Below are 27976 nucleotides of genomic sequence, written 5' to 3'. Positions count from 1 at the left end.
AAAAAATCGGATTACACACGGACCATGCGTGTGCATTGTGAGAAATACGCAGCGGTGTTCTATAGAAAAGCCGGTAATTCAATTGCCGGCTTTGCATTTCTCCTGCACAAACCCGACAGGATATGAGACATGATTACATACAGTAAACCATCTCATATCCCCATTTTTTTTGCATATTCCACACTACTAATGTTAATAGTGTGTATGTGCAAAATTTCAGCACTGTAGCTGCTAAAATAAAGGGTTAAATGGCGGAAAAAATTGGCGTGGGCTCCCGCGCAATTTTCTCCGCCAGAATGGTAAAGCCAGTGACTGAGGGCAGATATTAATAGCCAGGAGAGGGTCCATGGTTATTGGCCCCCCCCGTGGCTAAAAACATCTGCCCCCAGCCACCCCAGAAAAGGCACATCTGGAAGATGCGCCTATTCTGGCACTTGGCCACTCTCTTCCCACTCCCTGTAGCGGTGGGCTATGGGGTAATGAAGGGTTAATGCCACCTTGCTATTGTAAGGTGACATTAAGCCAGATTAATAATGGAGAGGCGTCAATTATGTCACCTATCCATTATTAATCCAATTGTTTGAAAGGGTTAAAAAACACACACACACATGATTAAAAAGTATTTTAATGAAATAAACACAGCGGTTGTTTTAATAATTTATTGCTCTCTCAATCCATTTCCAGGCCCTCGCTTGGCAAAACAATAAACACACAAGATACATACCCTCTCTGATGAACTGTCACGTCCCACGAAGTAATCCATCTGAAGGGGTTAACTAATATTACAGGCAGAGCTGCGATAAACCACTCGCTCGTGCCTGTAATCCCCGGGTGCTGAAAGGAAAGCAGTGATCTATACTTACATTCAGTCGCGGTGATGCGCCCCCTGGTGGATGTCCTCATATGACCTGGAGCGTGGGAAAAAGTTCCCAGGCTGCAGTTCATGAGAACATCCAGCAGGGGCGCATCACCGCGACTGAATGTAAGTATAGATCACTGCTTTCCTTTCAGCACCCGGGGATTACAGGCACGAGCGAGTGGTTTATCGCAGCTCTGCCTGTAATATTAGTTAACCCCTTCAGATGGATTACTTCGTGGGACGTGACAGTTCATCAGAGAGGGTATGTATCTTGTGTGTTTATTGTTTTGCCAAGCGAGGGCCTGGAAATGGATTGAGAGAGCAATAAATTATTAAAACAACCGCTGTGTTTATTTCATTAAAATACTTTTTAATCATGTGTGTGTGTGTTTTTTAACCATTTCAAACAATTGGATTAATAATGGATAGGTGACATAATTGACGCCTCTCCATTATTAATCTGGCTTAATGTCACCTTACAATAGCAAGGTGGCATTAACCCTTCATTACCCCATAGCCCACCGCTACAGGGAGTGGGAAGAGAGTGGCCAAGTGCCAGAATAGGTGCATCTTCCAGATGTGCCTTTTCTGGGGTGGCTGGGGGCAGATGTTTTTAGCCACGGGGGGGCCAATAACCATGGACCCTCTCCTGGCTATTAATATCTGCCCTCAGTCACTGGCTTTACCGCTCTGGCGGAGAAAATTGCGCGGGAGCCCACGCCAATTTTTTCCGCCATTTAACCCTTTATTTTAGCAGCTACAGCGCTGAAATTTTGCACACACACACTACTAACATTAGTAGTGTGGAATATTAAAAAAAAAGGGGATATGAGATGGTTTACTGTATGTAATCATGTCTCATATCCTGTCGGGTTTGTGCAGGAGAAATGCAAAGCCGGCAATTGAATTACCGGCTTTTCACAGATATCGCGCTGAATGAAATATAAATACAGAATATATATATATGTGTCTCAATGACATATATATATATATATATATATATATATATATACTGTATATATGTTTTCCCGAACATTTGAGCACATAAATCCATTAGATGTCGGTTTTGCAAGCTTGCGAGAAAATCTCGGCATACGGATGCCATACGGATGTCACACGGATGTCACACGAATCATTTGATGCGAGGAAATCGCATCCTCGCACTGCACACGGATCACTGTTTTTGAAACATTTGTGCGATTCTCGGCCGTGAAAAACGGACCGTTTTTTTATACGTTAAGTGTGTCCCCGGCCTAATACAGCCTCTATGTACAAGAATATAATTACTGTAATACTGCCTCTTACCTGTGAGGACGTATCTCAGCAGTTCTCCTCATGTCTGGAGCAAGCCTGGGGAGGGGCCACCCTGGGCGGGGAAGCTCCCCAAGCAAGCCCCAGGCTTCTTGGCCTACATTAGGAGAAAGCTCCCAGGCTTCTTCTAATGGGAATACACATCCCAGAGTCACCATTAAGCAATGTAAAACAACAAACCAAAGCTCCACTGCTTCAATGAAGGAAGAAAGCAGAGTGAATGTGAGTAAAGTTATGGAAGATACACCAGCTCCAGTAACAACAAGAAAACCTGAGGTAAAAGTGTCAGTAAGTAAAGAAATGCAGCAAAGCCCAAGATCCAGTAATTCCCCAAAGGAATTTTCTGTCAGTAAACAGCCCCAGCCTGGTGCACAGAAGGTGAAGCAGACGCCATTACTGGCCTCAGGTGTGCAGCTCACTCCTCCACACAGGCAGACATGGCAGGAAAACCTGCAGCAGCGAGACATGGTGACCGGAATGGCGCGCTCAGGACGCACAAGGTTGCACGTGGGTGGCAGCAGTAAACGTGCTGTGGAGCCCGGAGCCAGCGGTGACACCATAAAGTCATCTGTGGTAAAACCAAAGGAGACTTCTGCATTCAAACACCCAGAGCCATTATCCAAGTCTGAGAGGGACATGGCGCGTGCACCAGAGCTGCAGCTGGCGGAGGAGATACCTGCCCTGGTGAAGAAGATAGGGGAGTAACAGCAGCACAAACCAATGCTGCAAATGGAGACTGAGGTGATCTATAAACTAAAGGCTGCTCATCCTGACAGGAAAGCTGTGTGTGAGCAGACACTTTACCCACTGGGTGTGGAGCTGGCCAATGTGGTCAGGGACATAGACTGTATCCTGGGGAGGATGGGGCCTCTGACTGGCAGAGACCTACAGGAACCAGGAACGGTTCACGCCTCACAAGCCGGATTTTGGTGTAGAGTCCACGGCCTCTGATGCGGAGATACGGTCACTGACTGTACAGGATGAACTTCAGAAGCAGCAGACACGGCCCGTGTTACTATCTGCACATTTCCGTTTCCAGGGGGGACAAATACTGCAGCAGCAACAGACTGTAGCAGAGCCTGAGCAGCAACAAACACCTCAGATTCATGCAGCAGAGGCACCACAAGTCCCAGAATGCCCAACACAAGAGCAGGACATTGCTTGTGCGACTATGTATTGATGGAGCACAGCAGAGCCCTAATGCTGACTCACACAGTGTACTCATGGGGTTGGAGGCTGGAGGGGGCTCACAGTCTGTAGGGAAAGTCACATTGCCTGATGATGGTGATATTATTGTTGATACCAATGTGCAGGATAATGTGTGCGATTTCCCCCCTTTAATATCTAATGCACAAGAGGTGACATGTCCCCCTGCAGCAGACCCTCACCCCGTCAGTCATCCCAGTATGACCTGGCAGGTTCTACCCAGTAATGCATGTAGCCGTGGCGCTCTGTCCTTCACCTCCGAGGCCAACTATACCGGCCTGGCGTTCAAAAGAAGAAACGTGGGGCGATTTAAGCACAGAGATGCCAAGAAAGATTTGCAAGACGGGAGGTTTGTGGTCAGGGAGCTCCTGTGCCACCAGATGGGGTTTCCGCCAGTCAGCATCATGGCAGTGATTGATCTTCCAGACAGACAGGGCTATGACGTCAGCTTTAAGCTCATACCTGATCTGGACAGATTCTGGGCCAATTTCCCCACGTTCAAGGACACGAACAGTCGGAACAAAAGTATATTTGTTCCCATTTCCAGGCCAGATACAGTTAAGGTACCTTCACACTAAACGACTTTGCAACGATAACAACAGCGATCCGTGACGTTGCAGCGTCCTGGATAGCGATATCGTTGTGTTTGACACGCAGCAGCGATCTGGATCCTGCTGTGATATCGCTGGTCGTTGCTGAAAGTCCAGAACTTTATTTGGTCGTCAGATCGGCGTGTATCGTCGTGTTTGACAGCAAAAGCAACGATGCCAGCAATGTTTTACAATGGTAACCAGGGTAAATATCGGGTTACTAAGCGCAGGGCCGTGCTTAGTAACCCGATGTTTACCCTGGTTACCATTGTAAATGTAAAAAAAAACCTGACTGTGAGCGCCGGCCGGCCGTAAAGCACAGCACAGCGGTGACGTCACCGCTGTGCTCTGCTTTTACTTTACGGCCGGCGCTCACAGTGCGGGAAGCAGACGGCCAGGGACCTGACGGACATCAGAAGGTGAGTATGTACTGTTTTTTTTTTTACATTTACAATGGTAACCAGGGTAAACATCGGGTTACTAAGCACGGCCCTGCGCTTAGCAACCCGATGTTTACCCTGGTTACCCAGGGACCTCGGCATCGTTGGTCTCTGGAAAGCGGTCTGTGTGACAGCTCTCCAGCGACCACACAGCGACGCTGCAGCGATCGGCATCGTTGTCGATATCGCTGCAGCGTCGCTTAATGTGACGGTACCTTTACAGTGTGGCTCCGGCGACATTATGACCTTGCCTCTGATCTCACCAAGAATCAAGACAATGATGTTATCTGGATGGGAGGGTGTAAAGTACTGGTCAAGCTGCGGCAGAATAACAACATCACTGAACACTTACCCAACTCCTTCAATGGGAGGGACATGGGCATTTGTTTCTATCCTGGGCAGAATCGCAAGTGATTTAAATGTGGCAAAGCAGGTCATCTGGCAAATGCCTGTACTGTGGTCAAGTGCAGCCTGTGCGGTAAAGTGAGCCATGTAGCTGCAGACTGGCAAGATATAAGGTGCAAACCTGTGTGCGAAGATTGGCCACCCTCACAAGAACTGTCCAGATGCCTGGCATAACATCTGCAGGGACTTTCCTGATGAGGATTTGGTGGTAGAGGCGGAGGCTCAGGAAGAGAAGCCCTTAATGTCAGGGGAGATACTTACTAAATCAGAAATTCAGCAGGAGTCAGACCATGTAACACCAGAGCAGCTGGGGGCACAGGAGGCACAGGGCAGTATGGAGGTCATCCCCCAAGGCCAGCAGCCACAGGAAGCCTGTGCATCTGTTTCTTAATTACTAATTGATAATGGTAACATCAAGCAGACCAAAAAGAGGAAAAAAACCACGTCTTCCCGTAATCCCGTAAACCCGAGGAATGATATGACTCTGACCAAAATGCCAGTAAAAAACTCAGCAGCGGTGTTGGTGTGATGGTCGTGTCTAACAGATATGAAGTTCTGTCTGAGTCAGATGGAAATTTTGAACAAGAATTGCAAATTGTCTCTTCAGAGAGGAAGAGGACTAAAACTCTAGTGCCACCTATTGGAAGTAGCAATCCTAAAAGTCAATAAAGGCCGTTTAAGGAGCCTTGTCACATGACTTAAGGCCCCGTCTCACACAGCGACGCTGCAGCGATACAGACAACGATGCTGATCGCTGCAGCGTCGCTGTTTTGTCGCTGTGTGGTCGCTGGGGAGCTGTCACACAGACAGCTCTCTCCAGCGACCAACGATCAGGGGAACGACTTCGGCATCGTTGAAACTGTCATCAACGATGCCGAAGTCCCCCTGCAGCACCCGGTAACCAGGGTAAACATCGGGTTACTAAGCGCAGGGCCGCGCTTAGTAACCCGATGTTTACCCTGGTTACCAAAAAAACAAACAGTACATACTCGCCTTTCGGTGTCCAGGTCCCTTGCCGTCTGCTTCCTGCTCTGACAGTGCCGCTGTACACTGAGAGCAGAGCGCAGCGGTGACGTCACTGCTGTGATCTGCTCTCACTTTCCGGCCGGCAGTCAGAGCAGGAAGCGGACGGCAAGGGACCTGGACACCGAAAGGCGAGTATGTACTGTTTGTTTTTTTTGGTAACCAGGGTAAACATCGGGTTACTAAGCGCGGCCCTGCGCTTAGTAACCCGATGTTTACCCTGGTTACCAGTGAAGACATCGCTGGATCGGTGTCACACACACCGATTCAGCGATGTCAGCGGGACCTCAACGACCAAAAAAAGGTCCAGGCCATTCCGACACGACCAGCGATCTCGCAGCAGGGGCCTGATCGCTGGTACGTGTCACACATAGCGAGATCGCTACTGAGATCGCTGTTGCGTCACAAAACTTGTGACTCAGCAGCGATCTCGCTAGCGATCTCGCTATGTGAGACGGGGCCTTTAGGATACAAGACAAACCAGAATCTCAATTTGCAGACATTGTGTTTCGGGGTACTGCCCCTCAAAGTGTGAGATCTGGTTTGGCTGCATGAGAGGCATCTGACCAGGATCCAAGAAGTATCATTTCTCCTTGCGGTGGCAATAGAGTTCTAGTCCTCTCCCTCTCTGAAGACAAAATTTGTATATTTCTCAGAGGAGCATTGCGGCTTTAAGTCTCCTCAGTACGGCAGGCCTAACATGTCACGCTCCGCAAGGAGAAATTATACTTCTTGGAACAAGAACTGTAAGCAGAATATGACAGGGATATAGAGAACCATCCAACTACAAAGCGGAAGCCCTTACCCATAGACACTAATGTAGTATCAGATACGGAGACCTGTAGTGGACAGAACCATTCTGAAGTACGATGATGGATTCTACTTCTCTGCTCCTCTTATGTATTGTTATGGCGGGGCTTTCTTTTAAAATTACATAACCTCATGTGAACAGCATTAAGAGCAATGGACTTGAGGTAATTGTATTGTAACATTTTATTTTATTGAACTTGTATTCCCTTTGTTAAATGATTACTGTTTTGACATTTATGGTCAGAATGTACAGTAATATGTAACTGATTGTTTTCAATAAAAAAAAATTGCCTCCTATGTACAAGAATATAATTACTATAATATGGCATTTATGTACACCGGTAACTACTATAATACTGCCCCCTATGTACAAGAATATAACTACTATAATACTGCCCCTATATACAAGAATATAACTACTATAATACTGCCTCCTATGCACAAGAACTACTATAATATTGCCTCTGATGTACAAGATTATAACTACTATAATACTGCCTCCTACGTACAAGAATATAACTACTATAATACTGCCTCCTACGTACAAGAATATAACTACTATAATACTGCCACTATGTACAAGAATCTAACTACTACAACACTGCCTCTGATGTGCAAGAATATAACTACTATAATACTGCCACTATGTACAAGAATATAGCTACTATAACACTGCCCCTATGTACAAGAATATAACTACTATAATACTGCATCTGATGTACACGATTATAACTACTATAATACTGCCCCGTTGTACAAGAATATACTGTAAGTACTATAATACTACCTCTGATGTACAAGAATAAAACTACTATAATACTGCCCTGCTGTACAAGAATATAACTACTATAACACTGTCTCCTATGTACAAGAATATAACTACTATAATAATGCCCCGTTGCACAAGAATATAACTAGTATAATACTGACTCCTATGTACAAGAACTACTATAATACTGCCTCTGATGTACAAGACAACTACTATAATACTGCTCCTATGTACAGGAATATAACTACTATAATAATGCCCCGCTGTACAAGAATGTAACTTCTTGTTTATAGGAGCAGGACCCCTATAAACAAGAATATAACTACTATAATACTGCCCCTATATACAAGAATATAACTACTATAATACTGCCTCCTATGCACAAGAACTACTATAATATTGCCTCTTATGTACAAGATTATAACTACTATAATACTGCCTCCTATGTAAAAGAATATAACTACTATAATACAGCCCCTATGTACAAGAATCTTACTACTATAACACTGCCTCTGATGTACAAGATTATTACTATAATACTGCCTCCTATGCACAAGAACTACTATAAAACTGCCACTGATGTACAAGATTATAACTACTATAATACTGCCTCCTATGTACAAGAATATAACTACTGTAACACTGCCCCTATGTACAAGAATATAACTACTATAATACTGCCTCTGATGTACAAGATTATAACTACTATAATACTGCTCCTATGGACAAGACTATAACTACTATAATAATGCCCCGCTGTACAAAAATATAACTACTATAATACTGCCCCCTATAAACAAGAATATAACTACTATAATATTGTTCCCTATAAACAAGACTATAACTACTATAATACTTCCCCTGGTATACAAGAATATAATTACTATAATACTGCCCCTACAGTGATGGCCAAAAGAATTGACACCCCTGCAATTCTGTCAGATAATACTCAGTTTCTTCCTGAAAATGATTGCAAACACAAATTCTTTGTTATTATTATCTTCATTTAATTTGTCTTAAATGAAAAACCACAAAAGAGAATGAAGCAAAAAGCAAAACACTGATCATTTCACACAAAACTCCAAAAATGGGCCAGACAAAAGTATTGGCACCCTCAGCCTAATACTTGGTTGCACAACCTTTAGCCAAAATAACTGCGACCAACCGCTTCCGCTAACCATCAATGAGTTTCTTACAATGCTCTGCTGGAATTTTAGACCATTCTTCTTTGGCAAACTGCTCCAGGTCCCTGATATTTGAAGGGTGCCTTCTCCAAACTGCCATTTTTAGATCTCTCCACAGGTGTTCTATGGGATTCAGGTCTGGACTCATTGCTGGCCACCTTAGAAGTCTCCAGTGCTTTCTCTCCAACCATTTTCTAGTGCTTTTTGAAGTGTGTTTTGGGTCATTGTCCTGCTGGAAGACCCATGACCTCTGAGGGAGACCCAGCTTTCTCACACTGGGCCCTACATTATGCTGCAAAATTTGTTGGTAGTCTTCAGACTTCATAAAGCCATGCACACGGTCAAGCAGTCCAGTGCCAGAGGCAGCAAAGCAACCCCAAAACATTAGGGAACCTCCGCCATGTTTGACTGCAGGGACCGTGTTCTTTTCTATGAATGCCTCTTTTTTTCTCCTGTAAACTCTATGCCTTTGCCCAAAAAGCTCTACTTTTGTCTCATCTGACCAGAGAACATTCTTCCAAAACGTTTTAGGCATTTTCAGGTAAGTTTTGGCAAACTCCAGCCTGGCTTTTTATGTCTCGGGGTAAGAAGTGGGGTCTTCCTGGGTCTCCTACCATACAGTCCCTTTTTCATTCAGACACCGACGGATAGTACGGGTTGACACTGTTGTACCCTTGGACTCCAGGGCAGCTTGAACTTGTTTGGATGTTAGTCGAGGTTCTTTATCCAACATCCGCACAATCTTGAGTTGAAATCTCTTGTCAATTTTTCTTTTCCGTCCATATCTAGGGAGGTTAGCCACAGTGCCATGGGCTTTAAACTTCTTGATGACACTGTGCACGGTAGACACAGGAACATTCAGGTCTTTGGAGATGGACTTGTAGCCTTGAGATTGCTCATGCTTCCTCACAATTTGGTTTCTCAAGTCCTCAGACAGTTCTTTGGTCGTCTTTCTTTTCTCCATGCTCAATGTGGTACACACAAGGACACAGGACAGAGGTTGAGTCAACTTTAATCCATGTCAACTGGCTGCAAGTGTGATTTAGTTATTGCCAACACCTGTTAGGTGCCACAGGTAAGTTACAGGTGCTGTTAATTACACAAATTAGAGAAGCATTACATGATTTTTCGAACGGTGCCAATACTTTTGTCCACCCCCTTTTTTATGTTTGGTGTGGAATTATATCCAATTTGGCTTTAGAACAATTCTTTTTGTGTTTTTTTCATTTAAGACAAATTAAATGAAGATAATAATAGCAAAGAATTTGTGTTTGCAGTCATTTTCAGGAAGAAACTGAGTATTATCTGACAGAATTGAGGGGTGTCAATACTTTTGGCCATGACTGTATGTACAAGAATATACCGTATTTTTCGGACTATAAGACGCACCGGACTATAAGGCGCACCCAGGATTTAGAGGTGGAAAATAGGGAAAAAAATATTTGAAGCAAAAAAAATGTGGTAAAATATTTAATAACATAAATAACATACTATTATATGTGGTGTTATTATATATAATAGTATGTTATTATGTTGGAAGCTGCGGGACCCGTGTGGTGTCTATGAAGTACGATATGAAGACGCTGGAGGGTGAGTATAAGGGCTCATTTCCGCATGTGAGGCACACGTCCGTATCTCGCATGTGGAAACCAAGCTCTGGGGCCGGCACTTTGGAGCGGAGCTGTGCAGCTCCATGTGTTCCTATGCGGCCGCACGCTCCGCTCTGGAGTGCCGGCTCCACAGCTTGGTTTCCACATGCGAGATACGGACGTGTGCCTCGCATGTGGAAGTGAGCCCTAAGAATGGGTGCACAGGGCTTATAGTGAAACACTGGAGTGCTGCTTTAAAATCCCATGGGAGAACTATAACTCCCAGCATGTCCTGCAGATCCTATGACATGCTGGGAGTTATAGTTCACCAAAGGAGTGGCAGAGTGCTTTATTGTGTTTTGTAAAGACTGACCTCTTAATTGTGGCAGCCTGCCAGCCTGTGATGAGGTAAAAGCTGGAGCATCCCATGGCTGCACACACACAGAGCCCTCCCGGTTGTTGTTGCCTTTCCACAGCGCAGGACATAAGAGGAAGCTGCAGATTCTAGTGGGGAGCCTGAAGGACCTGTGATGATGTCAGAAGAGGGAGGGCTCTGAGCTGCCATGTGATGCTCCAGCCCGCCCACTTCTGACATCACACAGGTCCTCCCTGTGCACCAGACAGCTCAGCGTCCAGCACAGGCAGGTATGCAGCGATCTCCTGGCCCCTGCTGCTGCCTCCTCCTCCCCGGGACACACAGATTCTCCCACAGATTCTCCCCGGAATCAGTGCTGGGGAAACTGTGTGTCGCTGCTTAAGTGCAGTATTCATTTGCTGCTCCCGGCTCACCGCTCAGCTGATCGGTGGGCGGGGAGCAGCTAATAAATATTCACTGCACTTAATCAGCGGGGCCATGTGCTTTCCCCAGCAGCTGATTCCGGGCAGCGGGGACATCCTGAAGTGGGATAACAGTGCGATCCCACTCGCTGCTGCCCCCCTCCCCACATGCTATATCCGTACTATAAGACGCACCCACACTTTCCTCCCAAATTTGGAGGAAAAAAAGTGCGTCTTATAGTCCGAAAAATACGGTAACTACTATAATACTGCCACAGTTGTACAAGAACATAATTACTATAATACTGCTCCTATGTACAAGAATATAACTACTATAACAAAGCTAAACTATATAGAGACAGGCAGTGCCCTGGGAGACAGAGCTAACTGCTGGATAATTGACTCCCACTCCGATATAGTCCTTAATGAATATTGAAGATCTTCCCGGAGCACTACTCTCTTAAAGTATAAATGCAGCGTTCTACCTCACCATTCCAGCAGTCTCCTCTGTTACATATACACCAATGAAGATAATGATGGGCTACGGTGGTCACATGGGCATCCATACTTTAGGACAAACCGACAGGGGGCACAAGATAGGAGGCGCTAGGAGATTGGGTGATTTATTAGGAAAGTAGCACGTCTCATTATTTTATCCTAAAACTCAGAAAACCCCGTTAACTAAAATCCTCGATTTATATGTAGCAGACAGTAGCACGGTGGCACGCTGAACTCAATGTAATCTATTCTTGACAACGTTTAGTTTTTCTAGCAGTTTTATATTTAGCATATGGTGATTATGTGCCGGGAAGCAGCGGAGATGTAATATGTCATTATTAGGATGTGTGATTGCCCTTTTAAACAGCAATTAATTATACAGTAAAGGTTACCTCATCAATCTGAATTAAAAAACAGTATGCAGGTAATGGCTTATACTAAAAATAAGCAGCCTGGTGCACGCATTGCACACCAATCATCCGGAAACACCCCAGTCCAGGACTCTATTAGCGACCTGCAGCAATCATCAATGGTTGGTGGGAACCTGCTGGACAGCCTCGGATCAATATATAGTTTTCCCTAGTTTCCAGTAGTCAATCACATTTAGGAGACTCCCATTTTTAGGCAGTGAAAACGGATCCGTCATAAAAACGGATGAAACGGATGGTAAAAACGGACACAAAGGATGCAACAGATCCAGTTTTTCGACGGAACAGTCTAGCGGATCAACGACGGATCCGTCGAAATACTGGATGCGTTGCATCCGTTTTTCACTATTTTTTACGCACCCGTCGATACGTCGTAACGACGCATTTTGACGTCCGCCGAACAACGCTGTAGATAAGCTCCTGATGCCGGTGGGCTTAGCTCACCTTCGATTTTGGGGGTGACAGGTTCCCATTAAGGGGCGGGCAGCAAGACTTAGTGGACTGCATCTTGGAGCCCGCCTCAAAAAGACAATGCTGGACAGATCAGCCTTAATTTATCATATAACAAGAAACATTCAATTTGCCAAGTTTAGATTTCCTCTGGTCGAAGTCTGTGAGCTAGACGATAAGTCCAGGGAAAATGTATAAAGTTTGCAAGCAAGCAGCAAAATAAACTGTCAAAAAATTCAGGCAGCGAGAAACTTAACCCCTTTACCCCCAAGGGTGGTTTGCACGTTAATGACCGGGCCAAATTTTACAATTCTGACCACTGTCCCTTTATGAGGTTATAACTCTGGAACGCTTCAACGGATCTTGGCGATTCTGACATTGTTTTCTCGTGACATATTGTACTTCACGATAGTGGTAAAATTTCTTCGATATAACTTGCGTTTATTTGTGAAAAAAAAACGGAAATTTGGCGAAAATTTTGAAAATTTCGCAATTTTCCAACTTTGAATTTTTATGCCCTTAAATCACAGAGATATGTCACACAAAATACTTAATAAGTAACATTTCCCACATGTCTACTTTACATCAGCACAATTTAGGAACCAAAATTGTTTTTTGTAAGGGAGTTATAAGGGTTAAAAGTTGACCAGCAATTTCTCATTTTTACAACACCATTTTTTTTAGGGACCAAATCTCATTTGAAGGCATTTTGAGGGGTCTATATGATAGAAAATACCCAAGTGTGACACCATTCTAAAAACTGCACCCCTCAAGGTGCTCAAAACCATATTAAAGAAATTTATTAACCCTTCAGGTGTTTCACAGGAATTTTTGGAATGTTTAAATAAAAATTAACATTTAAATTTTTTTTACACAAAATTTATTTCAGCTCCAGTTTGTTTTATTTTACCAAGGGCAACAGGAGAAAATGGACCCCAAAAGTTGTTGTACAATTTGTGCTGAGTACGCTGATTCCCCTATATGTGGGGGTAAACCACTATTTGGGCGCACCGTAGAGCTCGGAAGGGAAGGAGCGCCGTTTGACTTTTCAATGCAAAATTGACTGGAATTGAGATGGAACGCCATGTTGCGTTTGGAGAGCCCCTGATGTGCCTAAACATTGAAACCCCCCACAAGTGACACCATTTTGGAAAGTAGACCCCCTAAGGAACTTATCTAGATGTGTGGTGAGCACTTTGACCCACCAAGTGACTCACAGAAGTTTATAATGCAGAGCCGTAAAAATAAAAAATCATATTTTTTCACATAAATTATCTTTTCGCCCCCAATTTTTTACTTTTCCAAGGGTAAGAGAAGAAATTAGACCACAAAAGTTGTTGTGCAATTTGTCCTGAGTACGCCGATACCCCATATGTGGGGGTAAACCACTGTTTGGGCGCATGGCAGAGCTCGGAAGGGAAGGAGCGCCATTTGACTTTTCAATGCAAAATTGACTGGAATTAAGATGGGACGCCATGTTGCGTTTGGAGAGCCCCTGATGTGCCTAAACATTAAACCCCAACACAAGTGACACCATTTTGGAAAGTAGACCCCCTAAGGAACTTATCTAGATGTGTTTTGAGAGCTTTGATCCCCCAAGTGTTTCACTACAGTTTATAACGCAGAGCCGTGAAAATAATTTTTTTTTTTTTTTTTTTCACAAAAATGATATTTTAGCCCCCAGTTTTGTATTTTCACAAGGGTAACAGGATAAATTGGACCCCAAAAGTTGTTGTCCAATTTGTCCTGAGTACGCTGATACCCCATATGTGGGGGGGAACCACTGTTTGGGTGCATGGCAGTGCTCGGGAGGGAAGGAGCGCCATTTGGAATGCAGACTTAGATGGATTGGTTTGCAGGTGTCACGTTGCATTTGCAGAGCCCCTGATGTACCCAAACAGTAGAAACCCCCCACAAGTGACCCCATATTGGAAGCTAGACCTCCCAAGGAACCTACCTCGATGTGTTGTGAGAACTTTGAACCCCCAAGTGTTTCACTACAGTTTATAACGCAGAGCCGTGAAAATAAAAAATATTTTTTTCCACAAAAATGATTTTTTTAGCCCCCAGTTTTGTATTTTCTCAAGGGTAACAGGACAAATTGGACCCCAAAAGTTGTTGTCCAATTTGTCCTGAGTATGCTGATACCCCATATGTTGGAGGGAACCACTATTTGGGCGCATGGCAGAGCTCGGAAGGGAAGGAGCGCCATTTGGAATGCAGACTTAGATGGATTGGTCTGCAGGCGTCACGTTGCATTTGCAGAGCCCCTGATGTACCCAAACAGTAGAAACCCCCAAAAGTGACCCCATATTGGAAACTAGACCTCCCAAGGAACTTATCTAGATGTGTTGTGAGAACTTTGAACCCCCAAGTGTTTCACTACAGTTTACAATGCAGAGCCGTGAAAATAAAAAATCTTTTTTTTTCCCACAAAAATGATTTTTTAGCCCCCCAAATTTATATTTTCCCAAGGGTAACAAGAGAACTTGGACCCCAAAAGTTGTTGTCCAATTTGTCCCGAGTACGCTGATGCCCCATATGTTGGGGTAAACCCCTGTTTGGGCGTACGGTAAAGCTCGGAAGGGAAGGAGCACTGTTTTACTTTTTCAATGCAGAATTGGCTGGAATTGAGATCGGACGCCATGTCGCGTTTGGAGAGCCCCTGATGTGCCTAAACAGTGGAAACCCCCCAATTATAACTGAAACCCTAATCCAAACACACCCCTAACCCTAATCCCAACGGTAACCCTAACCACTCCCCTACCCTTGACACACCCCTAACTCTAATCCCATCCCTAATCCCAACCGTAAATGTAATCCAAACCCTAACTTTAGCCCCAACCCTAACCCTAACTTTAGCCCCAACCCTAACCCTAACTTTAGCCCCAACCCTAACCCTAACTTTAGCTCCAACCCTAACCCTAACTTTAGCTCCAACCCTAACCCTAACCCTAGCCCTAACCCTAGTCCTAACCCTAACCCTAATGGGAAAATGGAAATAAATACATTTTTTTAATTTTATTATTTTTCCCTAACTAAGGGGGTGATGAAGGGGGGTTTGATTTACTTTTAAAGCATTTTTTATAGCGGATCTTTATGATTGGCAGCCGTCACACACTAAAAGACGCTTTTTATAGCAAAAAAGTTTTTGCGTCTCCACATTTTGAGACCTATAATTTTTCCATATTTTGGTCCACAGAGTCATGTGAGGTCTTGTTTTTTGCGGGACGAGTTGACGTTTTTATTGGTAACATATTCGGACTCATGACAGTTTTGGATCGCTTTTTATTCTGATTTTTGTGAGGCAGAATGACAAAAAAACAGCTATTCATTAATTTCTTTTGGGGGAGGCGTTTATACCGTTCCACGTTTGGTAAAATGGATAAAGCAGTTTTATTCTTCGGGTCAGTACGATTACAGCGATATCTCATTTATATCATTTTTTATGTTTTGTCACTTTTATACGATAAAAACTATTTTATAGAATAAACAACTATTTTGGCATCGCTTCATTCTGAGGACTATAACTTTTTTATTTTCTCTTTGATGATGCTGTATGGCAGCTCGTTTTTTGCGGGACAAGATGACGTTTTCAGCGGTACCATGGCTATTTATATCCGTCATTTTGATCGCGTGTTATTCCACTTTTTGTTCGGCGGTATGATAATAAAGCGTTGTTTTTTGCTTCGTTGCCTCGTTTTGTTTTTTTCCTACGGTGCTCACTGAAGGGGTTAACTAGTGATATAGTTTTATAGGTGGGGCCGTTACGGACGCGGCGATACTAAATATGTGTACTTTTATTGTTTTTTTTTTATTTAGATAAAGAAATGTATTTATGGGAATAATATATTTTTTTCTTTATTTAGGAATTATTTTTTTTTTACACATGTGAAATTTTTCTTTTTTTTTACTTTTTTACTTTGTCCCAGGGGGGGACATCACAGATCGCTGATCTGACAGTTTGCACAGCACTCTGTCAGATCACCGATCTGACTTACAGCACTGCAGGCTTACCAAGCGCTTGCTCTGAGCAGGCACTTGGTAAGCCACCTCCCTCCCTGCAGGACCCAGATGCCGCGGCCATCTTGGATCCGGGCACCTGCAGCGAGGAGGAGGTAAGAGACCCTCACAGCAACGCGATCACATCGCGTTGCACCGGGGGTCTCAGGGAAACCCGCAGGGAGCCCCCTCCCTGCGCGATGCTTCCCTGTACCGCCGGCACACCGTGATCATGTTTGATCGCGGTGTGCCGGGGGTTAATGTGCCGGGGGCAGTCCGTGACCGCTCCTGGCACATAGTGCCAGATGTCAGCTGCGATAGTCAGCTGACACCCGGCCGCGATCGGCCGCGCTCCCCCCGTGAGCGCCGCCGATCGCGCTGGACGTACTATCCCGTCGGTGGTCATACGGGCCCACCCCACCTCGACGGGATAGTACGTCCAATGTCAGAAAGGGGTTAATAATAGTTTTGTCCAGTTACTACCATTATAAGAAACACCAAAGGAAAAAACACCTTTGCGCGTTTCACAAGGTTCCCATTGCGCCCTGGTCAAAGCATTTCCTGCGAAACGCGCTTCTGTTGTTAAAGAGTTATTAAAGAGATATTATCAACAGTAAAATGTATCACCTGCTCAGTCCAGAGAACGTCAGCTATAAAATGCTCTGTCCATAACGGAGATAGCCAAGTACAGCGCTTGGCTTATCCTGGCGGTCACATTAACAATGGATGATGTGGTGGCTAGAGATGGGCGACCCTGAACATTAACCCCTTCATGACCTTGGGATTTTCCATTTTTCCGTGTTCGTTTTTTGCTCTCCTCCTTCCCAGAGCCATAACTTTTTTATTTTTCCATCAATATGGTCATGTGAGAGCTTATTTTTTGCGGGACGAGTTGTACTTTTGAACGACATCATTGGTTTTACCATGTCGAGTACTAGAAAATGGGAAAAAAATTCCAAGTGCGGTGAAATTGCAAAAAAAAGTGCAGTCCCATACTTGTTTTTTGTTTGGCTTTTTTGCTAGGTTCGCTAAATGCTAAAACTGACCTGCCATTATGATTCTCCAGGTCAGTACGAGTTCATAGACACCTAACATGACTAGGTTATTTTTTATCTAAGTGGTGAACAAAAATTCCAAACTTTCCTTAAAAAAAAAAAAAAAAAAAAAAAAAAATTGTGCCATTTTCTGATACTCGTAGCGTCTCCACTTTTCATGATCTGGGGTCGGTTGAGGGCTTATTTTTTGCGTGCCGAGCTGGCGTTTTTATTGATACCATTTTGGTGCAGATACGTTCTTTTGATCGACCGTTATTGCATTTTAATGCAATGTTGCGGCGACCAAAAAAACGTAATTCTGGCGTTTCAAATTTTTTTCTCGCTACGCCGTTTAGCGATCAGGTTAATGCTTTTTTTGTATTGATAGATCGGGCGATTCTGAACGCGGCGATACCAAATATGTGTAGGTTTGATTTTTTTTTATTGATTTACTTTGATTGGGACGAAAGGGGGGTGATTTAAACTTTTTTATTTTTTTTATTTTTTTCACATTTTTTTTTACTTTTTTTTTTTTTTTTTTTACTTTTGCCATGCTTCAATAGCCTCCATGGGAGGCTAGAAGCAGGCACAACGCGATCGGCTCTGCTACATAGCAGCGATCATAAGATCGTTGCTATGCAGCAGAAATGCAGGTGTGCTATGAGCGCCGACCACAGGGGGGCGCTAACAGCTACCGGTGATCAGTAACCATAGAGGTCTCAAGGACCTCTATGGTTACAATGCAGAAGCATTGACAATCATGTGACGGGGGTCGGCGATGCGCTCATTTCCGGCCGCCCGGCCGGAAGCGCCGGTTAAATGCCGCTGTCTGCGTTTGACAGCGGCATTTAACTAGTTAATAGCGGCGGGTGAATCGCGATTTCACCTGCCGCTATTGCGGGCACATGTCAGCTGTTCAAAATGTCCGCCGGAGCCCTGCATCAAAGAGGGGGATCTGACCTCGGACGTACTATCCCGTCTGAGGTCAGAAAGGGGTTAAAGTTCGGCGTCCGTACTGAGCACTTACTGTTCGGACACAGACACCGAGCACGGATTTCACCAGGAAGTCCTTGTTACTGTTTGGGTTCGCAGCTCTCTGACCGACGGGGATGATTTCACCGCCAATCAGAAGCGGTGTTTGCCGCGCTGTCATTCACATGACAGCATGGCAAACACTGGATGTTCGGGCACCCCATTCAAGTGAATAGGGTCCGGGTTCAGGGACTGTTCTGGTACCCGAACCAGAACTTTTTGTAACAGTTAAGCCGAACCCGTCGGACCCGAACATCCAGGTGTCCGCCCATCGCTAGTGGTGGCGCTCCAAGTCGGGACATGGCTCTATTTCGATGGGGCATTTCAAAGGCCATTCCCAATATCGGAGCACCCTTGCCAATCACAAAGTTTAGTACCTATCCTGTGGATAGTTCATGGAATGAGAACAATACAACTTTTAGAGAAGGCATTGTACACTACCTGAGTGGGTGTAGGAACTTGCAGCATTTACAGGGAATAAGACCTCAGAGTTGTTATCTAAGACTTGTAAAGGTGTCCAGCAGCAAACTTGGGGATTTTCTGAACTTCCTACAGGTGTCCTGAAATAAAGAGAAACCGCAATTCACATCTCATACCAAACAATCCAATCGACAGTCGTATGAAACAAAAGCTTCTGTACATTGTGCAAGATGACGTACTACAACTCACAGAAGGAAGCCACACACTAATCATTATGTGATCTTGTGAGGACATCCTTTAGAGGGGTTTCCTCATCATCATAAATCACTAAAGTTGCAAAGAGCTTGTAAAAACAAGAAACCTGGCCATTTACCCGATATTTAAAATCCTCTCCATTCTCAAGAACAGGAGGATTTGTAGTTTAAGGCCATCGTTTACTGCTCACTGCCTGGGTTGCTGGCCGGTCTGCTGTCTATGGCCATTTCCTAAGCAAGGAGCGCTTACAAGCTCTTTCCTATGCAGCTTGAATGCGCTGCTCTGAAAGTGGCAGGATTTCTGCGTGCATCCCATGCTACAAAGGCAAAGCTGCTGATCAGAACTGTCAATCGCTCTGGAGTCCACACTTCCCCCTCCACCAAACAGGAAGGCTGGGGAGGGGTATGCTCCTGCTGTAAAGCGACGTGCTTCTGCTGTAAATCATACTTTAGAAAAACCCTTTAAATATCATCTACAAACGTGTTAAACAGATTGTCTAAGATATAAAGGTTTTGTTTTTTTTGGGGGGGGGGAGAATAATAGCAATGTTCCCTGCAGCTGAGACCATTCATAGATGTGATGGTGGGTGGACACCATGTGATAAACAGCATGGACCACTACAGCGTTAGTGCTGAAATGGTAGGTACCGGAATACCTACGTAAGGTTTATTTTTTGTTATTTTAAAGCCTATCCCAAAAAATATTTCCTATGCAAGACAACTCTTTTAGAGGATCTATTTCACGGTACAATCTGCACACATTACTAAACAGAACTCTTAGACCTGATGAGGCCAATGTATCTATTTGTACACCTAAGTCAAAACATTATTTTTTTACTTTTACTACCCAATATCTAGATGAACATTTCCATATCAGACATTAAAGCTTTCAGAAAATAGGGTTTTTTGTGTACTCACCGTAAAATCCTTTTCTCCGAGCCACTCATTGGGGGACACAGGACCATGGATGTTATGCTGCTGTCACTAGGAGGCTGACACTAAGTTGAGACAAAAAAAGTTTAGCTCCTCCCCTGCAGTATACACCCTCATGCTGGCTTCCAGAGACCCAGTTCAGTGCAAAAGCAGTAGGAGATTAATAACAATATAATACATAACAGAGTATAACATGACAGAAAAGGTCAAGAACTAAAAAGGTAACGAGCCGTAAGGCTAACAGGGTGGGTGCTGTGTCCCCCAATGAGTGGCTCGGAGAAAAGGATTTTACGGTGAGTACACAAAAATCCCTATTTCTCCTTCGTCACATTGGGGGACACAGGACCATGGGACATCCCAAAGCAGTCCCTGGGCGGGTAACAATACAACCAAATAACTCTGTGTACCATCCGACTTATAAATGCACAACGGCCGCTTGCAGAATACGTCTGCCAAGGGCCGCATCCGCGGAAGAATGAGTGTGGACATTGTAGTGCTTTGCAAAGGTATGCAGGCTAGACCATGTTGCGGCCTTGCAAACCTGCTCCGCCGACGCCTGGTGCCGAATGGCCCAGGAGGCACCAACCGACCGAGTAGAGTGAGCCCTAACCCCCGCCGGGATGGGCCTGCCCCTGACCCGATAAGCTTCTTGGATAGCCAATCGGATCCATCTGGCTATCGTAGCCAATCGGATCCATCTGGCTATCGTAGCCTTGGATGCTGCTGAACCCTTCCTGTGACCCTCATGGAGGATAAAGAGGGAATCCGATTTACGGAAAGAGGCAGTCCTAGAGACGTACCTCCTGAGAGCCCGTACCACGTCCAAAGTGTGAAGGGCCTTCTCGACCCTATGTTTTGGCTGTGGGCAGAAGGAGGGAAGAATAATGTCTTCGTTGAGGTGAAACGATGACACCACCTTAGGGAGAAAAGCGGGAGATGGGCGTAAGACTACTTTGTCCTGGTGGAAGGAAAGGAAGGGTGCCCGGCAGGAAAGAGCGGCCAACGCCTGATAGACGTTATTGCCACAAGGAAGGCCACCTTCCAAGAGAGAATAGATAGTGGGACGTCTTGTAGAGGTTCAAACGGAGGTTCCTGAAGGACGCTCAGGACCAAGTTGAGATCCCAGGTCTCTAGTGGCATTCTGTAGGGGGGAACTGTTGTGAATTCCGTTCTCGGGCTCCCTCCTGTGGTCATGAATGGTACTTTGTTGAGTTCTGTTCGTGGGCTCCCTCTGGTGGCTTTGAGTGATACTGCTGGTCCTTAGCTGGCTCCCAGCTGCCTCGTTTTCTGCTGTGCTGGCTTCCTATTTAACTCCACCTAGATCTTTACTTGTTGCCAGCTGTCGTTGTATTCAGTATTGGTTCAGATCTCTCTGGGACTTCTCTGGTGACCTGTCTCCTCCAGGAGAAGCTAAGTTCATGCTAGTTCATTTTGCTCATTGTTTTTGGAAAATGTTTCTCAGTACATGATAAGTTCAGTCCAGCTTGCTTATATGCTATTTTCTTGCTTGCTGGAAGCTCTGGGGTGCAGAGTGTGCGCCCTCACATCGTGAGTCGGTGTGAGAGTCTTTTTGTATTCTCTGCGTGGATATTTTTGTAGCATTTTATACTGACCGCACAGTTCCCTTGCTATCCTCTTACTATTTAGTATTAGTGGGCCTCTTTTGCTAAAACCTGTTTTCATGCCTATGTTTGTATTTTCCTCTTAACTCACCGTCATTATTTGTGGGGGGCTGACTTTACTTTGGGGAAATTTCTCTGAGGCAAGTGAGGCTTTGTTTCTCTCTAGGGGTAGCTAGCTCTCAGGCTGTGAAGAGGCGTCTAGGGAGAGTTAGGTACGCTCCACGGCTGCCTATACACTATGTTCCAAATTATTATGCAAATGACATTTTTCTCGGATTTTCCTAAATGGTCAGTGCAAATGACAGTCAGTCTAATAAAAGTCATCACCCTTTAGAGTATACATCGAATTTTATTGAAGAAACCTCCCAATGATAACAGTATAATCTCCAAAATGAATAAAAACTCAAAATGCACTGTTCCAAATTATTAGGCACAGTAAAATTTCTAAACATTTGATATGTTTTAAAGAACTGAAAATGCTCATTTGTGGAATTTGCAGCATTAGGAGGTCACATTCACTGAACAAAAAAGCTATTTAACTCCAAAACCTCCTAACAGGCCAAGTTACATGTTAACATAGGAACCCTTCTTTGATATCACCTTCACAATTCTTGCATCTATTGAACTTGTGAGTTTATGGAGAGTTTCTGCTTGTATTTCTTTGCATGAAGTCAGAATAGCCTCCCAGAGCTGCTGTTTTGATGTGAACTGCCTCCCACCCTCATAGATCTTTTGCTTGATGATCCTCCAAAGGTTCTCTATAGGGTTGTGGTCAGGGGAAGATGGTGGCCACACCATGAGTTTATCTCCTTTTATGCCCATAGCAGCCAATTACTCAGAGGTATTCATTGTCATGCATGAAGATGATTTTGTTCCTGAAGGCACGTTTCTGCTTTTTAGACCATGGAAGAAAGTTGTCAGTCAGAAACTCTATTTACTTTGCTGATGTCATTTTCACACCTTCAGGAACCTTAAAGGGCCCTACCAGCTGGTTCCCCATGATTCCAGCCCAAAACATGACTCCTCCACCTCCTTGCTGATGTCGCAGCCTTGTTGGGACATGGTGGCCATCCACCAACCATCCACTACTCCATCCATCTGGACCGTCCAGAGTTGATCGAGACTCATCAGTAAACAAGACTGTTTGAAAATTAGTCTTCATGTATGTCTGGGCCCACTGCAACCGTTTCTGCTTGTGAACACTGTTTAGGAGTGGCCGAATAGTAGGTTTATGCACCACAGCAAGCCTTTGAAGGATCCTACACCTTGAGGTTCGAGGGACTCCAGACGCACCAGCAGCTTCAAATAACTGTTTGCTGCTTTGTAATGGTATTTTGGCAGCTGCTCTCTTAATCCAATGAATTTGTCTGCCAGAAAACTTCCTCATTATGCCTTTATTTGCATGAACTCTGTCTGTGCTCTGTTTCAGTCACAAATCTCATCAGAGTATGATGATCACTCTTAAGTTTTCGTGAAACATCTAATTTTTTCATACCTTGTCCAAGGCATTGCACTATTTAACGCTTTTCAGCAGCAGAGAGATCCTTTTTATTTCCCATATTGCTTGAAACCTATGACCTGCATAATAATGTGGAACATCATTTTTGAGTAGTTTTCCTTTAATTAGAATCACCTGGAAAACTAATTATCACATGTGTTTAAGATTGATTTCAGTGATTCATTGAGCCCTGAGACACAATACCATCCACGAGTTTATTTGAAAAACAAAACAATTAAATCTTTAAGACACTTAAATCCAATTTGCATAATAATTTGGAACACAGTGTAGTGTGTGTTATAGGATCAGGGTTGCGGTCAGTAAAGTTCCCATATCCCCAGAGCTTGTCCTATATTTCTGGTTTACCTATCAGGTCATTTCAAATGTTCCTAACCACCAGGTCTATAACAGGGAACCACGTGGGAGACCCCTTGAATGAAGGTCCTGACTTGCGAGTAAGTAGCGATCTTACGCTGGAAAAATACCGATAGCGCTGAAATCTGGCCCTTGAGGGAACTGAGGGCTAGGCCGGAATCCAAGCCGGACTGGAGAAATTCCAGAATGAAGGGAATGGAGAAAACGAGAGGGGGACGACCGCGGAGTCTGCACCAAGAGAAGAAGGCTCTCCAGGTGCGGTGGTAGATGCGAGCGGAAGATATCTTGCGAGCTCTGATCATGGTGGAAATGACCTGCTGGGAGAAACCAGCTTGAGTTAGGATCCAGGTATCAACAGCCACGCCGTTAAACGTAGGGCCCCTGAGCTCTGATGGTAAATTGGTCCTTGACGCAGTAGATCTGGGCAGTCTGGTAACCGCCAGGGAACGTCGGAGACGAGATGCACTAGTTCCGCGTACCATGCGCGATGCGGCCAATCTGGGGCGATAAGGATCACCGGAATCCCCTCTATCTTGATTTTTCGGATCACCTTCGGTAACAGAGTAAGTGGAGGGAATACGTACGGGAATCGGAACTGGTGCCATGGGAATATCAGAGCATCCAGCCCAACGGCCCGGGGATCCCGAGAACGCGCTATGAAGTTGGGGAGTTTGGCGTTGAGCCTGGATGCCATCAGATCCACGTCCGGAGTCCCCCAGCGAAGGCAGATTTGATGAAAAATCTCTGGATGGAGCTCCCACTCTCCCGAGGCAAGACCCTGACGGCTGAGAAAGTCTGCCGCCCAGTTCTCAACACCCGGAATGTATACTGCGGAAATGGTGGAGTGGTTGTCCTCGGCCCAACGGAGGATGTATGTGACCTCCTGCATTGCTGCCCTGCTGCGAGTGCCCCCTTGGTGGTTTATGTACGCCACAGCTGTGACGTTGTCCGACTGTATTCAGACTGGGTGACCCGCTAGCAGAGGGTGAAAACGTCTCAGGGCAAACCTGATAGCGCGGATCTCCAGAATGTTTATGGGAAGTTTCGACTCCCGCATTGACCAACGCCCCTGGGCAGTGTGGTGGAGAAACACCACACCCCAGCCGAGGAGACTGGCGTCGGTGGTCACCACCAGCCAATGGATCGGAAGAAGAGACCTTCCCTGGTGGAGAGTTGAGTCCAAAGTCCACCACGCCAGCGCCTGCCTGGTCCGCGGGGACAGAGGGCATGGGCGGTCGAGGGTAAAGGGACTCCTGTCCCAGTTGTCCAGAAGAGTCTGTTGTAAAGGACGGAGATGCAGTTGGGCGAAGGGAATCGCCTCCATTGAAGCCACCATCATCCCCAGGATCTTCATGGCAAACCGAATGGACTGCGGGCGAGACAGCGTCCTGGCCCCCTGTTGAAGCGCTTGGGCCTTGGGCCGAGGAAGAAAGATGAGTCCCTTGGACGTGTCTAGGTCTAGGATCATGCCTAGGAAAGAGATCCTCCGAGCTGGAACAGGGGAGGATTTTTCCAGGTTGATTAACCAGCCAAGGCGCGAAAGGGAATCCAACGTAATGCGGACACTTGCTTCGCAGGCATGGAAAGATGGACCTTTGACCAGAAGATCGTCTAAGTATGGCAACACGACCACTCCTCGGGAGTGCAGGATGGCCATGACCGCCGCCATGACCTTCGTGAATACCCTGGGTGCTGTGGCAAGACCGAAGGGCAAGGCCGTGAACTGAAAATGGTCTTCTCGGATGGCGAAGCGGAGGAATCTTTGGTGTGGCGGAAAGATTGGGATGTGAAGATAAGCATCTCTGATGTCTATTGATGCTAGGAACTCGTCTCGCTCCAATGAGGAAATGACCGACCGAAGAGACTCCATCCGGAAGTGTCGTACCTTTACATGCTTGTTTAGGAGTTTCAAGTCCAAGATGGGGCGCACGGACCCGTCCTTCTTCGGTACGACGAAGAGGTTTGAATAGAAACCTTTGAATCTCTCGTGTTCCGGAACCGGGACGATGACTCCATTTTGGCGGAGGGAATCGATGGCGCAATGGAGAGCGCGTGACTGAGCTCTTGAACTCGGGAGACGAGAGGGAAAGAAGCGAGCTGGAGGAGAGACGGAAAATTCTATTTTGTAACCAGACGACACCAGGTCTCTGACCCATTTGTCGGGGATGACGGAAAGCCAGGCGTGACAAAAAAGAAGCAGGCGTCCGCCTACCTTGGTGGTGTCGACTGGAATACTCCCCGAGTCATTGTGAAGGGAATCTGGCAGGTCTAGAACCTCTGGTTCTGGGTTGTCTAGGTCTTCCTCTCCATGACGGATTTGGTTTGTAAGAAGGCCGAGAGTCCCTGTCTGTGCGTGTAGATCGTTCTGATCTAGACGATGCAGCGGAGTTGGACCAGAAAGGGCCACCTCGAAAGGGGCGAAAACGAAAGTACTGTTGGCGCTGAAAAGCAGCTTTTGGTCTGTGTTGTGGGAGGAACTTGCGTTTTCCCCCTGTAGCATCGGAAATAAGTTGGTCCAATTTTTCTCCAAATAGGCGTCCGCCCTGAAAAGGGAGAGAAATCAGCGTCCGCCCTGAAAAGGGAGAGAAATCAGAGACTTTTTTGAGGAGGAATCCGCCCGCCACTCTCTAAGCCATATACACTCACTGGCCACTTTATTAGGTACACCTGTCCAACTTCTTGTTAACACTTAATTTCTAATCAGCCAATCACATGGCGGCAACTCAGTGCATTTAGGCATGTAGACATGGTCAAGACAATCTCCTGCAGTTCAAACCGAGCATCAGTATGGGGAAGAAAGGTGATTTGAGTGCCTTTGAACGTGGCATGGTTGTTGGTGCCAGAAGGGCTGGTCTGAGTATTTCAGAAACTGCTGATCTACTGGGATTTTCACACACAACCATCTCTAGGGTTTACAGAGAATGGTCCGAAAAAGAAAAAAAATCCAGTGAGCGGCAGTTCTGTGGGCGGAAATGCCTTGTTGATGCCAGAGGTCAGAGGAGAATGGGCAGACTGGTTCGAGCTGATAGAAAGGCAACAGTGACTCAAATCGCCACCCGTTACAACCAAGGTAGGCCTAAGAGCATCTCTGAACGCACAGTGCGTCGAACTTTGAGGCAGATGGGCTACAGCAGCAGAAGACCACACCGGGTACCACTCCTTTCAGCTAAGAACAGGAAACTGAGGCTACAATTTGTACAAGCTCATCGAAATTGGACAGTAGAAGATTGGAAAAACGTTGCTTGGTCTGATGAGTCTCGATTTCTGCTGCGACATTCGGATGGTAGGGTCAGAATTTGGCGTAAACAACATGAAATCTTTGGGATGTGGTGGAACGGGAGATTCGCATCAGGGATGTGCAGCCGACAAATCTGCGGCAACTGTGTGATGCCATCATGTCAATATGGACCAAAATCTCTGAGGAATGCTTCCAGCACCTTGTTGAATCTATGCCACGAAGAATTGAGGCAGTTCTGAAGGCAAAAGGGGTCCAACCCGTTACTAGCATGGTGTACCTAATAAAGTGGCCAGTGAGTGTAGCTCTCCTGATGGTGACGGCGTTTGAAGCCGCTGTGGCCGCACAGTCTGCTGCGTCTAAAGATGAATACATCACATAAACTGCTGCCATAGAAATTTGTTTGGCGAGGTCTGCCGCTTCAGCCGGAAGAGCGTGGTCCTGAAAGGAATGTGCTAGAGTATCTGCCCAGGAAACCATAGCTTTGGCGACCCAGGCCGCGGCGAAGGAAGGGGATAGGGAGGAACCTGAGGCTTCATACACTGATCGCGCCAGGGAATCCAACTGGCGCTCTGTGGGAGTTTTAATTGATGTACCGTCAGGTACTGATAACAGCGTTTAGGTAGCCAAACGCGACACCGGAGGATCCACCAGCGGTGGCTCTGTCCAATCCTTTACCAGCTCTGAGGAAAAAGGATATTTAGATTCCAGAGCCTTCTTGCCCGTAAAGCGTTTATCCGGTCGCTCCCTGTGCCTCTTAACTATCTCCAGAAAATCCGGATGGGAGGCGAACACCTTATGGGATCGCTTGTTTCTAGTGAAGGAAACTGCGTGATCCGGAGCTGAATTAGGGTCCTCATTAACCTTTAGCGCATGATTGACAGCCTCAATGAGGGAGTCAACAGCTGAACGGAACTCCGGAGAATCCGGGTCCATGGACGCCTCAGACTCGTACTCAGAGTCGTGATCGCTTCTGGCCTCTGGAGAGGGTGAGCGAGAAGTGGAGCTATTGGAGGCTGAATGGCGCGGTGAATGATCAGGAGAGGTAGTGCGGATCCGTTTAGTGGATGTCCGAACCTCCTGTGGGTGAGAGCGGCCCCTGCTGGCCGACGATTCCCCTGAAATAGAGGGGACTCTTAATCCAGGTAAATGAACGCCCCGCTCCCCAGAGGGGTCATGAAGGGATTCAATAGCTTTAGCTAGTGAGGCCACGGACTGGGACAGGGATGTGG

General features: G+C 45.7%; 1 protein-coding gene across 2 annotated transcripts in view; it reads right to left on the bottom strand.

The window, feature by feature from the left end:
• Nucleotides 1–27976, bottom strand: part of SNX29 (sorting nexin 29) — a 565512-nt gene that overhangs the window by 484657 nt on the left and 52879 nt on the right. For both annotated transcript variants that reach the window (XM_077275156.1, XM_077275157.1), the window contains exon 9: nt 18849–18967. In XM_077275156.1, coding sequence (XP_077131271.1) covers nt 18849–18967 — 119 coding nt within the window. The remainder of the gene's footprint in view (nt 1–18848; nt 18968–27976) is intronic.

The sequence above is a fragment of the Ranitomeya variabilis genome, chromosome 7 (genome assembly GCF_051348905.1).
Source record: "Ranitomeya variabilis isolate aRanVar5 chromosome 7, aRanVar5.hap1, whole genome shotgun sequence".
In the NCBI taxonomy this organism is placed as follows: domain Eukaryota; kingdom Metazoa; phylum Chordata; class Amphibia; order Anura; family Dendrobatidae; genus Ranitomeya; species Ranitomeya variabilis.
Note: the sequence above shows the minus strand (reverse complement) of the source record. Positions and strands in the feature narration are given on the sequence as shown.